The sequence below is a fragment of the Lolium rigidum genome, unplaced genomic scaffold (genome assembly GCF_022539505.1).
Source record: "Lolium rigidum isolate FL_2022 unplaced genomic scaffold, APGP_CSIRO_Lrig_0.1 contig_39879_1, whole genome shotgun sequence".
Lineage (NCBI taxonomy): Eukaryota > Viridiplantae > Streptophyta > Magnoliopsida > Poales > Poaceae > Lolium > Lolium rigidum.
The window spans coordinates 1-17,344 of NW_025900467.1; the positions used below are offsets into that span (position 1 = coordinate 1).

Genomic DNA, 17,344 nt, shown 5'->3' on the forward strand with positions numbered 1-17,344 from the left:
ACCCATGTTTTTACTCCAGTATTTTTGTTTTATATTTGTGTCTTGGAAGTTGTTTACTACTGTAGCAACCTCTCCTTATCTTAGTTTTATGTTTTGTTGTGCCAAGTAAAGTCTTTGATAGAAAAGTAAGTACTAGATTTGGATTACCGCGCAGTTCCAGCATTTCTTTGCTGTCACGAATCTGGGTCTATCTCCCCGTAGGTAGCTCAGAAAATTAAGCCAATTTACGAGCATGATCCTCAGATATGTACGCAACTTTCATTCAATTTGAGCATTTTCGTTTGAGCAAGTCTGGTGGCCTAATAAAATCCATCTTTACGGACTGTTCTGTTTTGACAGATTCTGTCTTTTATTTCGCATTGCCTCTTTTGCTATGTTGGATGAATTTCTTTGATCCATTAATGTCCAGTAGCCTTATGCAATGTCCAGAAGTGTTAAGAATGATTGTGTCACCTCTGAACATGTGAATTTTTATTATGCACTAACCCTCTAATGAGTTGTTTCGAGTTTGGTGTGGAGGAAGTTTTCAAGGATCAAGAGAGGAGTATGATGCAATATGATCAAGGAGAGTGAAAGCTCTAAGCTTGGGGATGCCCCGGTGGTTCACCCCCGCATATTATAAGAAGACTCAAGCTGTCTAAGCTTGGGGATGCCCAAGGCATCCCCTTCTTCATCGACAACATTATCAGGTTCCTCCCCCGAAACTATATTTTTATTCGGCCACATCTTATGTACTTTGCTTGGAGCGTCGGTTTGTTTTTGTTTTTTGTTTTGTTTGAATAAAATGGATCCTAGCATTCACTTTATGGGAGAGAGACACGCTCCGTTGTAGCATATGGACAAATATGTCCTTAGGCTCTACTCATAGTATTCATGGCGAAGTTTCTTCTTCGTTAAATTGTTATATGGTTGGAATTGGAAAATGCTACATGTAGTAAATTGCTATAATGTCTTGGATAATTTGATACTTGGCAATTGTTGTGCTCATGTTTAAGCTCTTGCATCATATACTTTGCACCCATTAATGAAGAAATACTTAGAGCTTGCTAATTTGGTTTGCATATTTGGTTTCTCTAGAGTCTAGATAACATCTAGTATTGAGTTTTGAACAACAAGGAAGACGGTATGGAGTCTTATAATGTTTACCATATGTCTTTTATGTGAGTTTTGCTGTACCGTTCATCCTTGTGTTTGTTTCAAATAACCTTGCTAGCCTAAACCTTGTATCGAGAGGGAATACTTCTCATGCATCCAAAATCCTTGAGCCAACCACTATGCCATTTGTGTCCACCATACCTACCTACTACATGGTATTTATCCGCCATTCCAAAGTAAATTGCTTGAGTGCTACCTTTAAAATTCCATCATTCACCTTTGCAATATATAGCTCATGGGACAAATAGCTTAAAAACTATTGTGGTATTGAATATGTACTTATGCACTTTATCTCTTATTAAGTTGCTTGTTGAGCGATAACCATGTTTCTGGGGACGCCATCAACTATTCTTTGTTGGATATCATGTGAGTTGCTATGCATGTCCGTCTTGTCTGAAGCAAGAGAGATCTACCACCTTCATGGTTGGAGCATGCATATTGTTAGAGAAGAACTTTGGGCCGCTAACTAAAGCCATGATTCATGGTGGAAGTTTCAGCTTTGGACATATATCCTCAATCTCATATGAGAATAATAATTGTTGCCACATGCTTATGCATTAAAGAGGAGTCCATTATCTGTTGTCCATGTTGTCCCGGTATGGATGTCTAAGTTGAGAATAATCAAAAGCGAGAAATCCAAAATGCGAGCTTTCTCCTTAGACCTTTGTACATGCGGCATGGAGGTACCCCATTGTGACACTTGGTCAAAACATGTGCATTGCAAAGATCCGGTAGTCCAAGTTAATTAGGACAAGGTGCGGGCACTATTAGTATACTATGCATGAGACTTGCAACTTGTAAGATATAACTTTACATAACTCATATGCTTTATTACTACCGTTGACAAAATTGTTTCATGTTTTCAAAATAAAAGCTCTAGCACAAATATAGCAATCGATGCTTTCCTCTTTGAAGGACCATTCTCTTTACTTTTATGTTGAGTCAGTTCACCTATTTCTCTCCACCTCAAGAAGCAAACACTTGTGTGAACCGTGCATTGATTCCTACATACTTGCATATTGTACTTGTTATATTACTCTATGTTGACAATTATCCATGAGATATACATGTTACAAGTTGAAAGCAACCGCTGAAACTTAATCTTCCTTTGTGTTGCTTCAATACCTTTACTTTGATTTATTGCTTTATGAGTTAACTCTTATGCAAGACTTATTAATACTTGTCTTGAAGTACTATTCATGAAAAGTCTTTGCTATATGATTCACCTGTTTACTCATGTCATCACCATTGTTTTGATCGCTGCATCCACTACATATGTTTACAAATAGTATGATCAAGGTTATGATGGCATATCACTTCGTAAATTATCTTTGTTATCGTTTTACCCGCTCGGGACGAGCAGTAACTAAGCTTGGGGATGCTTGATACGTCTCCGACGTATCGATAATTTCTTATGTTCTATGCCATATTATTGATGATACCTACATGTTTTATGCACACTTTATGTCATATTCGTGCATTTTCCGGAACTAACCTATTAACAAGATGCCGAAGTGCCGCTTCCGTTTTTCGCTGTTTTTGGTTTCGTAAATCCTAGTAACGAAATATTCTCGGAATTGGACGAAACGAAGACCCGTGGTCCTATTTTTCCACGGAGCTTCCGGAAGACCGAAGAACACACGAAGTGGGGCCACGAGGTGGCGACACCACAGGGCGGCGCGCCCGTGGGGGCCCGCGCCGCCCTATGGTGTGGCCCCCTCGTCCGGCCCCCGACTCGCCCTTCCGCCTACTTAAAGCCTCCGTCGCGAAACCCCCGATGCGAAAAACCACGATACGGAAAACCTCATCGAGACGCCGCCGCCGCCGATCCCATCTCGGGGGATTCGGAGATCTCCTCCGCACCCCGCCGGAGAGGGGATTCATCTCCCGGAGGACTCTACACCGCCATGGTCGCCTCCGGAGTGATGAGTGAGTAGTTCACCCCTGGACTATGGGTCCATAGCAGTAGCTAGATGGTTGTCTTCTCCTCATTGTGCTTCATTGTTGGATCTTGTGAGCTGCCTAACATGATCAAGATCATCTATCTGTAATTCTATATGTTGTGTTTGTCGGGATCCGATGGATAGAGAATACCATGTCATGTTAATTATCAAGTTATTATACATGTGTTGTTTATGATCTTGCATGCTCTCCGTTTCTAGTAGAGGCTCTGACCAAGTTTTTACTTTTAACTCCAAGAGGGAGTACTTATGCTCGATAGTGGGTTCATGCCTGCATTGACACCTGGGACGAGTGACGTAAAGTTCTAAGGTTGTGTTGTGCCGTTGCCACTAGGGATAAAACATTGGCGCTATGTCCGAGGATGTAGTTGTTGATTACATTACGCACCATACTTAATGCAATTGTCTCGTTGCTTTGCAACTTAATACCGGAGGGGCTTCGGATGATAACCTCGAAGGTGGACTTTTTAGGCATAGATGCAGCTTGGATGGCGGTCTATGTACTTTGTCGTAATGCCCAATTAAATCTCACTATACTTATCATGTCATGTATGTGCATTGTTATGCCCTCTCTATTTGTCAATTGCCCGACCGTAATTTGTTCACCCAACATGCTTTTATCTTATGGGAGAGACACCTCTAGTGAACTCGTGGACCCCGGTCCATTCTTTAATACCGAAATACAAATCTGTTGCAATACTTGTTTTTACTATTTTCTCTGCAAACAATCATCTTCCACACAATACGGTTAATCCTTTGTTACAGCAAGCCGGTGAGATTGACAACCTCACCGTTTCGTTGGGGCAAAGTACTTTGGTTGTGTTGTGCAGGTTCCACGTTGGCGCCGAATCTCCGGTGTTGCGCCGCACTACATCCCGCCGCCATCAACCTTCAACGTGCTTCTTGGCTCCTCCTGGTTCGATAAACCTTGGTTTCTTTCTGAGGGAAAACTTGCTGCTGTGCGCATCATACCTTCCTCTTGGGGTTGCCCAACGAACGTGTGAAATACACGCCATCAACAACATAGAACAGAATTCCGCGTCGCTCCCTCCATAACAAGTCGGTCGGAATAAAACCATGGGTGCGCACGACCGAATATCTCCCAATACTACAAACTCCAGGCATGAACACTGTTACGTTTACTAGCGGAGCCTTCCGGAACTCAACATCTAGCCAAATCTGGATGAACATGACAGCATTTGTGGTCACTCTTAGTGGATGATAAGGAATAAGAGCATCTCCTATGGGATCTTGAAAGGCCTCTCAAAATCCTATGGAGAACGACATCAGGACCAAAAATTGTTCGGCGTTTGGGGGCACGTGACAGAAGTTGTTGTTGGGTAACGGACATGAGGATATGCCACTAATCATTGACCTAGCCGTATTTGCCCCCACCACATCACCTCTGGCCCAACCGACCTCTTCCACCCCTGCTAGGCACCGCTGGGGCCGCTGCCATGACCCCTCTCGTCGCGGATAGTCTAGTGTTGCCTGCACCAACCCCAACCGCTTTGACTATCCTCCTCGCCGCACCCCTCGATTCACGGAGACCTCGCACCGTAGCTTGCGCGCAAGGTGCTCGGCTCTTTGCCTAGGTAGGCTTCTTTGCTAGATCTTGTTGTTCTCGAGCGACGATCAATCGACTCATGGTATCCGTTATTTCATCCATAGGCCATGGATAGCGACAACGAGATTATGCATGCTTTTCTTAAAGAGGAAGAAGTTGTTGCCGTCGATCAAGAAGAGCTTTGACCATCCTTGCTTGTGTTCTACTATTTCAAGCGGTCGAGCCGAACAATGTCGCTCCTATTCATGGAGGTTTGATACGTCTCAAACGTATCTATAATTTCTTATGTTCCATGATACTTTTATGATGATACTCACATGTTTTATACACATTATATGTCATATTTATGCATTTTCCGGCACTAACCTATTGACGAGATGCCGAAGAGCCACTTGCTGTTTTCTGCTGTTTTTGGTTTCAGAAATCCTAGTAAGGAAATATTCTCGAATTGGACGAAATCAACGCCCAGGGGCCTATTTTTCCACGAAGCTTCCAGAAGTCCGAAGAGGAAACGAAGTGGGGCCACGAGGTGGTGACACAACAAGGCGGCGCGGCCCAAGCCCTGGCCGCGCTGGCCTGTTGTGTGGGCCCCTCGTGACCCTCCCGACTCTGCCCTTCCGCCTACTTAAGGTCTTCGTCGCGAAACCCCCAGAACCGAGAGCCACGATACGGAAAACCTTCCAGAGACGCCGTCGCCGCCAATCCCATCTCGGGGATTCAGGAGATCGCCTCCCGGCACCCCGCCGGAGAGGGGAATCATCTCCCGGAGGTCTCTTCATCGCCATGATCACCTCCGGATCGATGTGTGAGTAGTCCACCCCTGGACTATGGGTCCATAGCAGTAGCTAGATGGTTGTCTTCTCCTCATTGTGCTATCATGTTAGATCTTGTGAGCTGCCGATCATGATCAAGATCATCTATTTGTAATCCTTCATGTTGTGTTTGTTGGGATCCGATGAATATTGAATACTATGTCAAGTTGATTATCAATCTATCATATATGTTATTTATGTTCTTGCATGCTCTCCGTTGCTAGTAGAGGCTCCGGCCAAGTTGATACTTGTGACTCCAAGAGGGAGTATTTATGCTCGATAGTGGGTTCATGCCTCCATTAAATCTGGGACAGTGATAGAAAGTTCTAAGGTTGTGGATGTGCTGTTGCCACTAGGGATAAAACATCGACGCTTTGTCTAAGGATTTGTGTTGATTACATTACGCACCATACTTAATGCAATTGTCTGTTGTTTACAACTTAATACTGGAGGGGGTTCGGATGATAACCTGAAGGTGGACTTTTTAGGCATAGATGCATGCTGCATAGCGGTCTATGTACTTTGTCGTAATGCCCTGATTAAATCTCATAATACTCATCATGATATATGTATGTGCATTGTTGTGCCTTCTTTATTTGTCAATTGCCCAACTGTAATTTGTTCACCCAACATCTGCTATCTTATGGGAGAGACACCACTAGTGAACTGTGGACCCCTGGCCCTATTCTTTACATCCGAAATACAATCTACCGCAATTGTTCTTTACTCGTTCTTCGCAAACAATCATCATCTTCCACACAATACGTTTAATCATTTGTTTACGACAAGCCGGTGAGATTGACAACCTCACCGTTACGTTGGGGCAAAGTTCTGTGATTGTGTTGTGCGGAGTTCCACGTTGGCGCCGGAATCCCGGTGTTGCGCCGCACTACACTCCGCCACCATCAACCTTCAACGTGCTTCTTGACTCCTACTGGTTCGATAAACCTTGGTTTCTTACTGAGGGAAACTTGCTGCTGTGCGCATCACACCTTCCTCTTGGGGTTCCCAACGGACGTGTCAACTACACGCATCAAGGTTCTAGGCTTGGGAGAAGGAAGAGCAAGGAAACACAGAGGATGGAGGGGCACGACACCATACTATATGTTGACTACTTTGCCATTCGTGCAACCGTTACCTGAAAGGAGTTTCGACGCCAATTTAGAATAAACTATAAGTTGCTCATGAAGTTGGTACACAGTGTGAGGGAATACAATTCATACTTCGTTATGAAGAAAGCCGCAGTCGGAGTGCTCAGTTTCTCATCAATAGATAGAAGGTGTCAAACAGGAATTGCCAATTTGACGCTTCAAGCTTCCGTTAGCGTGTCGACGCCCGCGTGGGGAGAGACCTAGGCCGTGGGCCGTTTGGCAGTCGAAGTGAGACCATAGATGAGGAAGAGAGGCGTGGTGGTCACCGAAGATGAAGAAGAGATGTGCTCATGACCGAAGTCGCCAGAGATGAAGAAGAAACTTACCTTAGGGGGTCAGGTGCAGGGCTCAGGGTCACCGACAAGGTCTTAGGGTTTGGGGTAGAGGGATGCCTCGGGCAGTGGTGGACTGACAGTGGGCCGCGGTGGAGGAGGGAGGGGCGGCGAGGCACCACTCTTGCGGTGCCAATCACGGGTGGCGGTGAAAGGCGTCTTGGTCAGCGGTGGAGTCAGGAGTCAAGGGAATGCGATGAAGTACGGAGAAAGAAGACGAGGGCGTGATGCCGGCCCTGGGCCCGCGACAGATGGCATCCATGCGCACCCACATCCACATGTGCATCCTCGTGCGCATGGCCCATCTGTGCAGCTCACAAGGCCCATCCAGCGCGTGCCCTCCTTCGAAGGCCAAGGCCCAGCGCAAACAGACAGCAGCCGGCACTTCTCCCCCGACAAAATTATCCACACACACGCCTCCGCTCTCCACTCTCCGAGCTCGCTCGCACGCCGCGGCCGAGCACCGCCACCAGGGCACCATGGCCTCCTCCTTCCTCTCCCTACGCCTCCCCACGCCCTCTCCCTTCTTCTCCCCGAACCCCCTGCTCCGGTCCGCGAGGTGCGGCGCGCCGTCCTCGGCCCTTGTGGCGCGTGTTTACGGTTTCGGGTCGGCGGCGGGGGCTCCGTCGCCGTTGTTCAACCCGAAGGGCGACCCGTTCCTGTCCACGCTAGCCTCTGCCTCTCCCGAGCGCCTCGAGGCCGCTGCGGGCGGCGAACACCGCGGCGAGGACCACCTGCCGTTCCTCGAGATCTTCCAGAACGCCAAGCTCATGTCCTCGCCCGCACAGGTGGGCTTACCTTCTATTCTGTGAACTTACTTCCATGCATATGCACGCTTTCATGATTTAATTCTGCAATTGCAATTGCTGAAGTGTATTTTTAGCTAAGCTTCGCTTAACTGAAATTGGCAGGTGGAACGTTCTAGCAGCTCATACAGTATGCACAGGCCTAGAAGGCCTCCCCCAGATTTGCCATCGTTGCTTCTACATGGTCGAATTGTTTACATTGGCATGCCGGTATGAATTTGCACCAATGTTCCAGTAAGACAAGCTTTTGTTTGTGGTACTTTTGCATTTTGAATTCGTGGATTCCAGATACGGTCATAAGAAAGTATGCGTGTGTCAATTAATTAGCTTGGATACACTGTAGACAGTTCGATTAAATGGTATATCCTGAGCTAGCAGACAATGAAACCACTGTTGTACTGGGGGAGAGCCCTTCACAGTTCATGTTTGTATTTTATCTCCTTGCTTAGGCGCAGAAAATAAGACGGACTGCAATACCATGATCCCTGTTTGGCCAAGGCCAAATACACCAGGTGCCTTGGAGTTTAACAAATCATCAGTCCTTAATACCCTGTTGTCTTAATTCTTAAGATAGTATTCACAAATTTTTATCAATTTTAAAGGGCTATTATATTACTTAATCAGGCATAAGGTTGGGATTTGACCTGTATATCTCTGATATTATGATTGTGTGTACACTAAACCTATAATTATGCAAAATGTATTCCTGAGTATATGTACATGAGTTGGTGCAGTAAAGATCTCATTACTGCCAGTAAAGAAGACTTGTTTCACCAAATTCCCCCTTTTTTTAATTAAATTGGATACTTTTGGTCCATTGTACAATACATATGTCTGTAGCATGGTTTCTTCCATGTATCCAGTATCCAGAAGTGGCTGTATAGGCAATATATCCTGCATATAGCCCACTTTAATCCTCTACTTTGTCCACATTACTGTGGAAAAGAATGTTCATTAGTTTGTCTCCTGGGGATGTTGGCTCATTTCCCTTCCATGTTGAACTGCGGCCGAAATTTCCTTAATAATAATATAGTTTACTAAATTCGATTGTTGATTTAATGCTAGGTCAGTGTCTGTTTTCAGTATGCATATGATTGATTTTTTTTGGATATCCTGCAGTATTTAAAGTGATATGTTATTATGACATGCTATAAAATAACCTCATGAGATTATCTCTTCTTGCTTGGTAGTTGGTACCAGCAGTTACTGAGCTCATTGTTGCCCAGTTGATGTACCTTGATTGGATGGATAGTAATGAGCCCGCATATATATACATCAACTCAACAGGAACAGCTCGTGATGATGGTGAACCAGTAAGCAAACTTATCTTGTTCAATTGACAATACATCATGGTTGACTGTGTTTTACAAAATCATGATTAAGTATCTTATTAGAATATATATTATTAACACCATGCTAAATCTGACAAATTATAAAGTCTTATGTAGCCTTTTTTGTTCATTGTCATGATAATCAAATTGTTCTTAGTGTAGTTCCTTGAATTTGTTAGGTTGGGATGGAGACAGAAGGCTTTGCTATCTACGATGCAATGATGCGGATGAAAACTGAGGTGACATATTTTACATAGTAGTTCAGTATTGATTATAGTCATTAGGTATTAATTGCTGTGTTATAGGATCTTCCAGAAATAATTATGGTCTAATGAATGCAAATGACCAAATATAATAACATGTAATACCAGATTGCAATCTGGATCAAAATTGCCCCATATATGCTTATTTTAGCTGGAGTTTATTAATGGATTGTCTTTTACCACTTTTTGAACCATTCGGAACATGTGAAAGATGAATCGACCTCGTTCTCATTATCTATGCATACATTCAGCAAGAAATTGGTCCTAACATCAAAGATTAAACTGGCCACTTATTTCAGTGTTGATGTTTGGTACAAAATATTTTCAAAAAAGACTGTCCATATAGTCTATGGAGTATGGAGTGTGTTGGAGATAATTTTTGGAGAACCATGGAGCCGCGGCTCCACTCTCATTGCCGTCAGATATCCTCTCGATATATTTGATGTATTACTCTGGCGTAGGTTGCGTAGCTACACGTTCAGGGTATGAGGGTAGGTTGCACCTGATTTGTTACCCTGATATTTTTAATTGTGGAAAACCCTGTTTATGCTTGACACAATATTAGGATGAGCTGTTTGTGTTTGTAGAATTGATCATTAGTGCATTGCACTCTGTAAATTTTGTAGACACCAACTATTTTCCACATATATGATTCCTATCATCTACTATTTGTTCTGCAGGTCCACACACTTTGCCTAGGAGCTGCAGCAGGTCATGCTTGTCTTGTACTTGCAGCAGGAAAGAAAGGCAAACGATATATGTTTCCTCATGCCAAAGGTAGCAAAGTGTAGGGACTATGGTTCAGTTTATCTGTTTGTTAATTCCTGCTAATGAAAACATACTTGTATGTCAGCTTTGATTCAGCAACCTCGTATTCCTTCATATGGGATGATGCAAGCATCTGATGTTGTTATTCGTGCGAAAGAGGTATGGGGCGTGATTTCATTTCTTATTAGTTCGTCCTCTTGAATCTAACATATATGCTAAGCAAGCGATGGAGCATTTACATATGACCGATTGTAATACTTTTTCTATGCAAGCGTTAAAGCATTTGCCTTGATTACTTTGGTAAAACAAAATTGACATCAAAGCTTTGGTTCTACTTTAAGAATATCTCAGTACTGAAATGAATTCATATAATGTTGACCTGGTGATGCGGTTGTTGTCCATGCCATTGTTTTTTTTTTCTGGAATTTAAACTCATTGGGTAAACCAGGACATATGACGTGTTTGGATGTTACTTAGTATTGAGTATCTACTTCTCCACATAAATCTGAATCATTGTGTGTAGTATTTTAGTTAATTTCCAAGAATCATGGTTCATTTTGAGTCAAGACCTTATAATTTTTCCTTTGCTTCTTGTAGGTCGTGCACAACAGGAACACCTTGGTCAAACTTTTATCAAGACACACTGGAAATGTATGTACAACTTTTAATTATTTACTTGTACCATTCTTTATGTTCATTTCAGTTGGAATGTAACACTTCCTTACCAGCCACCAGAGAAAATAGACAAGGTGATGAGAGGACCATTCTATATGGATTCCTTGAAAGCCAAGGAGTTTGGGGTCATTGACAAGGTATTATAATCTTTTTATTCAAGGCAACATATTCAAGCATCCCTTGTGATGCATTCGTGTAATCAACTTTAGGAACCAAACCATGTAGAGTTTCTGTTACCCTTGTGAATTTCAAATAAAAAAATTAGTATTAGAATAGACAAAAATGATTGTCTGTAATAAATAGTACTCCCTCCGATCCAAATTAATTGACACAGATTTGGGCAAAATGTTGCCTAAAATCTGTCCAGATTCAGTGAATCTGCGTCAACTAATTTTGATCCGAGCGAGTATTTTTTTTTCTCATTTTTTATTTAGAATGAATTGAACTGGAAGCTTCACTCATGCATTCGGTAGAATATGTTGAGAATTACACATAGTTGTTTCATTTATGTGATTTTCATGTTAATTTGGTTTGTGAAGCAGTTACAATTGTATGAGCACACAAAAAGGGTGATCTCATGGCATGTATTGCATTTACCAATAGTTCCGTAATCTTTGTTGTTGTGCGGCTCTTGGCATCTTTGGAGTTCGAGCAGTTTATTGTTTAGGCAGCCGTAGTAAGATTGCACAATGTACTGTTACAGAACTTCTGAGTGGCACATTGATGGCCACGCTATAACATATAGGCTGCCCAGAATCTTGCTTGCCTTTCTCAAATCCTTAAACTCTTAACCTTGTGTGATGCCAGATCCTCTGGCGAGGTCAGGAGAAGTACATGTCTGACATGCTCTCCCCTGAGGATTGGGACAAAGTTGCTGGAGTGAGAGGCCCTGGCGGAATGTGAAGTTGCACACTGGATTCTGAGTACCAAGTAAGTTTTCCCACTGTCCTGCTGTTATTGGGCATTACATTTGTGTTCATTTCGATCCTGATACGATGTTCGGTGTATAATCATGCAGGTTAGGCCTCAAAGCTCGCCTCTCAAAAAAAGAAGGCCTCTAAACTCGCAGGGGCTGGAAGCAGCTATATGACTGAACTGTTGACGATGGCAGCTGGCAACGAGCCGAGGGGCATATGTTCCGCAGACAGGCTAGATTAGAACACGGGCGATCAAGTTACTGTGTGTGCTCTCTGGATTCGAGTTAGCAAGTGTTTTTGGTAGATCTGTAGTTGTTTCTCTGCCCATTTTCCAGCTCAGGTTTTGCCGTTTTGGTACTCACTGTTAGCGCACGATGTACACGTTTCATGGGCCCAAAGCTAAGGAGGGGGAAAAGGCCGAGCTCAGAATGTTTACATTGGTGGACGAGAGACAGTGCCCTTTGACACTCTCACGGTGGCTATGTACTTGTGGTACTATATCCGATACACTCATGGGCGTTGTAACTCGCAATCATTGCAAAACTCAGCTTTAATAATGCTGCTGGGAGCAGAGTACACCTGCTATCTGCATTTGTGGTTTCCTTTTTTTTTCCGTCTAAGGGCAGTCTAAGAGCATCTCCAGTCGCGTCCCCCAAATGAGCCGCAGACAAGAAATGGGGGAAAAAATCGTCCAGTCGCGTCCCCCAAAGCTAATTAGCGCCTCATTTTGTGTCCGGCGTCCCGGTAGAGACTCTATGCATAGAGTCTCTACCGGGACGCCGTGACACAAATGAGTGCGTCCACATGCATGCATGCAGCCCCTAGTCCCCACATGCTAGTCTCTTTCCCACACTTTCTCTCACCTACTTTTCCCACATGGGGTGGTCCCCTCTATTAAAATGCATGCATCCGGACGCTCGTTTGAGGGACGCGACGTGGGAAGGGCCTCTTTTTGTACTGATTTTTGGTCTCTTTTTGTCCGGCGCGGTCCCAAACGTGCCCCAAATCATTTGTGCCGGACGCTTTTTGAGGGACGCGACTGGAGATGCTCTAAGGGTATTTCCAACAGGGCGACGCATATCAGCGTCCGAAAATGTCCGCGCGCGTTCGTTTGCGTCGGGTGGGCACGACACATTTTTTCTCGAATTTTTATTTTTTTATAACATGAAAACATAATTTACATAGTTGAACATATGGGGAACGCGCCTACTGTTTCTCCTCGTCGCTGTCGATCACGATGAGCTCCGGTACCATCCACGGCTAGTTGGGAATCGGCGGAACATACGCCGGGCGCGCCAGCGGTGCTGGAGGTGGAGGAGCCCAGCTGTGCCGGAGGTGGATGTGGAGGCGCCCAGGCTTGTGGTGGAGGTGGAGGAGTCCAGGGCTGTGGCGGATGGAGGAGCCCAGGGGGCCCCCACGGGTTGTACGGCAGAGGTGGAGGCGGCGGTTGTGGTGTGGCCGAGTCCTGTAACGCCAGTCGTAGGGCTTCTTCCTCCGACAGGCCCGGCGGCATAATGTTGGTGGCGTACCGGGGCAGCGGCGGCTGCACATGTCGATCGTTCTCCGAGACGAGGATGCCGAGCCTCGCGATCTCGTCGTCCGTCATGTTGTACGGGTACTCAAACTTCCGGCCCTCCGCCATGGCCAGCTGCCATTCCTGGAAGATGCACGCAACGTACTCGTCGCTGTCGTCCTTGGCCTCCTCGTGGTACGCCAGCGCCTCGATGTAGTCGTCGTTGTCGTGGTCGTCGGCGCCTGCTGCGCACGCGTCAGCGCATGCTGTCTTCGACGACGAGGCGCCGGTGGACGGTCGAAGGGAAAGTCCCTGTCGCCCATGAAGCCCGCCCTCCTCCTCGGATCCGTCTCGGACACGAGATACGTGCGCCAGCTGTCGGACTCCATGTCGTAAGCGGGATCGGCGCGGAGGTCCGGTGGTAGGTACCGCCTCCTTCGCCGGATCTCGGCGCTCCTGCTCCCGGCTCGCGCGCAGCACGGGAGGGCGGGCACCGGCGGTGGGCGAGCCGCCGAGCATGTGCACGTCCCCCGGTGCCTCGCACGGCGTCCGGGTTCGGTGCATCGGCCTCCCACGGCCGACGGGCAGCGGCACCCTGTTCGGCCGCTCCTCCTTCTTGGTGCCGCTGCCGGACGCCTCGAAGTCGTTCTTCTTCTTCCCCATGGTGCTGCGGCGGTGGTGGTGGGAGTGGAGGTGTGGGCGATGGAGAAACAATGCCGGTGAAGTTTTAAGGCCGACCACGCGTGGAAAACGATGCCATTGAAGGCGGCGCAGAAGCCCAGCCGTCGCCTGCCAGTGCGCGCGCAGAAGAGGCAGCCGCGACATTGATGGCGAAGGCTGCGGCGCAGACGCGGAGGCGCTGACCGTGGAAGCGGTGGTCGCGGAAGCGATGCCCTCGATACAGGCTCGCTGTCAGGTGGGTCCGGTGGAGATGCGAGCGGTCATTTGGTGCGTCCGCGCGACGCATTCCAGGCGCAAATATGCGCCGGGTTTGCGTTGCCGCGGACGGCCCGGTCACGACGTGTCGCCCCACTGGAGGTGGTATCAAGCGTATTTTCGGTTCGGACGGATGCAAATGAACACTCGTTTGCGTCACTCCGTTGGAGATGGCCTAATAATAAACGATGAGATGTACCCGTGTGATCTGGATGAAGCAAGCAGCGTCGTGTATCTGCGTCACGCGGGCGGTGCAAAGGAGCTCGCTTTCACGCAGGCTCCATCTCCCCTCAGCAGGTAGGGCCGGCCGGCTTTTGGGCACGCCGAGAGGACCCTTCTGGGATCCCAGCTGCGATCGGGTGAGTCTTCGATCTAAACCTAACTTAACTTGCGGACGCGGATACGCAGCACTGCAGGGACCAAATAGTTTATTGGCACTGATCTCTGTTGCAACATGCTGGGGTCCCGTCCCGTCATGGGTTGGCTGTAATCGGCTCCGGAGTCCGGACGTGACCGTGACGTGCGGCTCCGGCAACTGCAGGATGCGCGGCGGCGGCGGGTCGGCCGTTCGTTCGTTCGCTCGGCACTCCCCTGACTGATTATCCGCCATGTGCCGAAATTGGGGATGGATGCGTACGGCGCACCTGCTGCCGAGATTCCTCCCTGCGACCATAATCAATGCATGCTACTACTTCCGGTGCTACCTCCTCTTCTCCTTCTGGTACCACTGACCCGTGAGATTGCGTAAAGATAGCATGGCATTGGTTGGGGGAGACCCTGACGGCCCGAGCTGGGATCAGGCGCGGATTTAGAAAGGCGCCATCATGGACCAATGGTGGATGAGAACATGGTGGTATATAAGAGCAAGAACAATAGTGTAGCCTGCAATCGGCTATAATAATTTGCCACATCATCTATAGTCAACTTATACTATAGCATGCACAATAGTAAGCTATAAAAATGTAGTACTTTTATAATACATTGCCCACTTTTTAGTCTCACATAGTGCTCTAGGAAGACGCGTCTAGAAGTTCGGCTATTAGATAGTAGCCCACTTCTCTTCTCTCTCCTAATCTCTCTCCTCCAACTAAGCAAACTTATAATATTTTATCTCTTATAGTCAGCTGACTGTACCTTATTGTACTTGCTCTAAAGGAGGGAAAGAGTATTGTCAACCGCATCAGATTTGGTCCTGGTCGCTGTCAAATCAATCGGAAACAAGCAGGATTTGGTCACGGTCGGCCTAGATTTTAGCTCCAACCAAAAGGGCTCCAGCGAACTGGCTGCAGAATGGAGATTAAAAAAAGATCCCTGCTTTCTTTCACAGCTTTGCTACGGCTTCGAGAAAAATAACCTCCATTTCGTGTTAACTGACGTAGATTTATCTTGATTCAGATGTATCTGCACACTAAAATATACATCTACATATATGCGTCTCTATATAAGTTCTCTATATAAGTTTGTGACGGTTAATATGTAACAGAGAAGTATATCAAGCAGTTAAAGAATATGAATGGTGATTTTGTAAAAGGTACCGAGCATCTCAATCCGGTTATTGTGCACTACTTTTCATATTTTTTCCCTCCTCTGAGATTAATGCAACAGATCCAGACTTCTCGCCAAAAATTGCTCCAAAGGTTACTTCAGAGATGAATGAGGAGCCTATTGCCCCTTAAACCGCAGAAGAGATGAAAAGGTGGTGTTCATTATATGGGATTTAAAGGCGACGGGACCAGATGGTTTCCATGCTCTATTCCATAAACAAAAAAAAAGTCCCGACGTCTTGTATGTAAGGATGTCACCAAGCTGTTTTGATAGCTATAAATGATCAAATCATTCTAGATAGGGTGGAATGAAACCGTGGTTGTTCTTATTCCAAAGGTGGATTTACAATAAGAGGGTAACACAATTTAGACCTATTTCTCTTTGCAATGTGATCTATTACTACAAGATAATCTCTAAGATGTTGGCGGCAATGCTAAGCCTTATTCTTCTACAAATTATTTCCCCCGCTTAGAGCGCCTTTGTCCCCGGGAGATTAATAACTCATGATGTGCTAGTGGCTTATGAAATAAAATAATAATAAGCGGACATGCAGAATTGGACTTTGCGTAGTTAAATTTGATATGCATAAAGTGTATGATGGAGTTGAATGGATTTTTCTTCGTGATATGGTGACCAAGCTTGGGTTTCATCGTCAATGGACCGATCTAGTGATGGAATGTGTAACTCCGGTGACTTACTGTAATGTATAATTCAAAACCGGCAGAAGGTTTCACCCCTACTTAAGGTATTCGACAAATAAATCTTCTCTCTCTCCATATTTGTCCCTTATATGTGCAACAAGTCTATTTAGTTGTTTGATGCATGCTGAGAGGTTGATGACATAAGTGTGCAGAAATGCACCATCAGTTTCACAACTTTTATTTGTTGATGATTCTTTGATTCTTTCAAAGGCAGATTTAAATAATGCAATCTCATTATAGCAAGTTCTTGATAACTATTGCGTGCAAATTCAATAAAATTGGTTAGTGTGGCTAAATTAAGCATCTTCTTCGGCCTAATGTTGATGTGAAGGTGGAAATATGTGACACTCCCAATATTGATACAAAAGCTCTTTCAAATAAATACCTAGGTCTTCGTGTTCTTGCCGGAAATCTTAGTAGTGATTGCTTCTTTCATTTTATGGAGAGAAATTGTAAAGAATAAAAGGGTGGAAGGAGAAGCACCTTTCTGGGTTGGTGGGAAGGAGATTCTTCTTAAGGTTGCTGCATGTTTGTGTTTAAGTTGTGAAAAAATGTTTGTAAAAAGATTGCAAATGTGATCTCCCGTTTTTGTTGAGTGGTGAGGACCAAGGAAAGAAGATGCATTAGTATTTACGGTGAAAATTATGTTTTCTAAAAACGAAGGAGGCATGTGTGCTTTCGTGACCTTCATTCCTTTAATCTAGAGATGTTCCCGAAGCAAGTCTATCGACTAATAGCTGAACTAGAGTCCCTTTGTGGGCAAATTGTGAGAGCCAAATACTATCCATCATGTGATATTTTAAAGGCTAGACCAAAGGCTGGGTCCTCCTTCATACATCAAAGCATAATGGCTGGTGTACAACCTTTTAAGAGAGGATGTATTTAAAGAATTGATAATGGGTCTTCTATCA

At 45.4% G+C, this 17,344-nt stretch overlaps 1 protein-coding gene across 1 annotated transcript; it reads left to right on the forward strand.

The window, feature by feature from the left end:
• The first annotated feature begins 7,442 nt into the window (after positions 1–7,442).
• Positions 7,443–12,340, forward strand: LOC124681345 (ATP-dependent Clp protease proteolytic subunit-related protein 3, chloroplastic-like). The gene is made up of 10 exons (XM_047216277.1): positions 7,443–7,766; positions 7,890–7,994; positions 8,975–9,097; positions 9,295–9,354; positions 10,059–10,155; positions 10,232–10,305; positions 10,744–10,797; positions 10,875–10,958; positions 11,629–11,751; positions 11,840–12,340. The coding sequence occupies exons 1-9, from the start codon at positions 7,458–7,460 to the stop codon at positions 11,722–11,724; spliced, it is 1,002 nt and encodes a 333-aa protein (XP_047072233.1). The 5' UTR covers positions 7,443–7,457; the 3' UTR covers positions 11,725–11,751; positions 11,840–12,340.
• Positions 12,341–17,344: the final 5,004 nt, after the last annotated feature.

Excerpts from the sequence above, each read along its gene's own strand:
- LOC124681345 (XM_047216277.1), top strand. The coding sequence starts at position 7,458 with ATGGCCTCCTCCTTCCTCTCCCTACGCCTCCCCACGCCCTCTCCCTTC. Across the intron at positions 7,767-7,889 it reads TCATGTCCTCGCCCGCACAG|GTGGAACGTTCTAGCAGCTC; the intron begins GTGGGCTTACCT and ends TGAAATTGGCAG. Across the intron at positions 10,156-10,231 it reads TATGTTTCCTCATGCCAAAG|CTTTGATTCAGCAACCTCGT; the intron begins GTAGCAAAGTGT and ends CTTGTATGTCAG.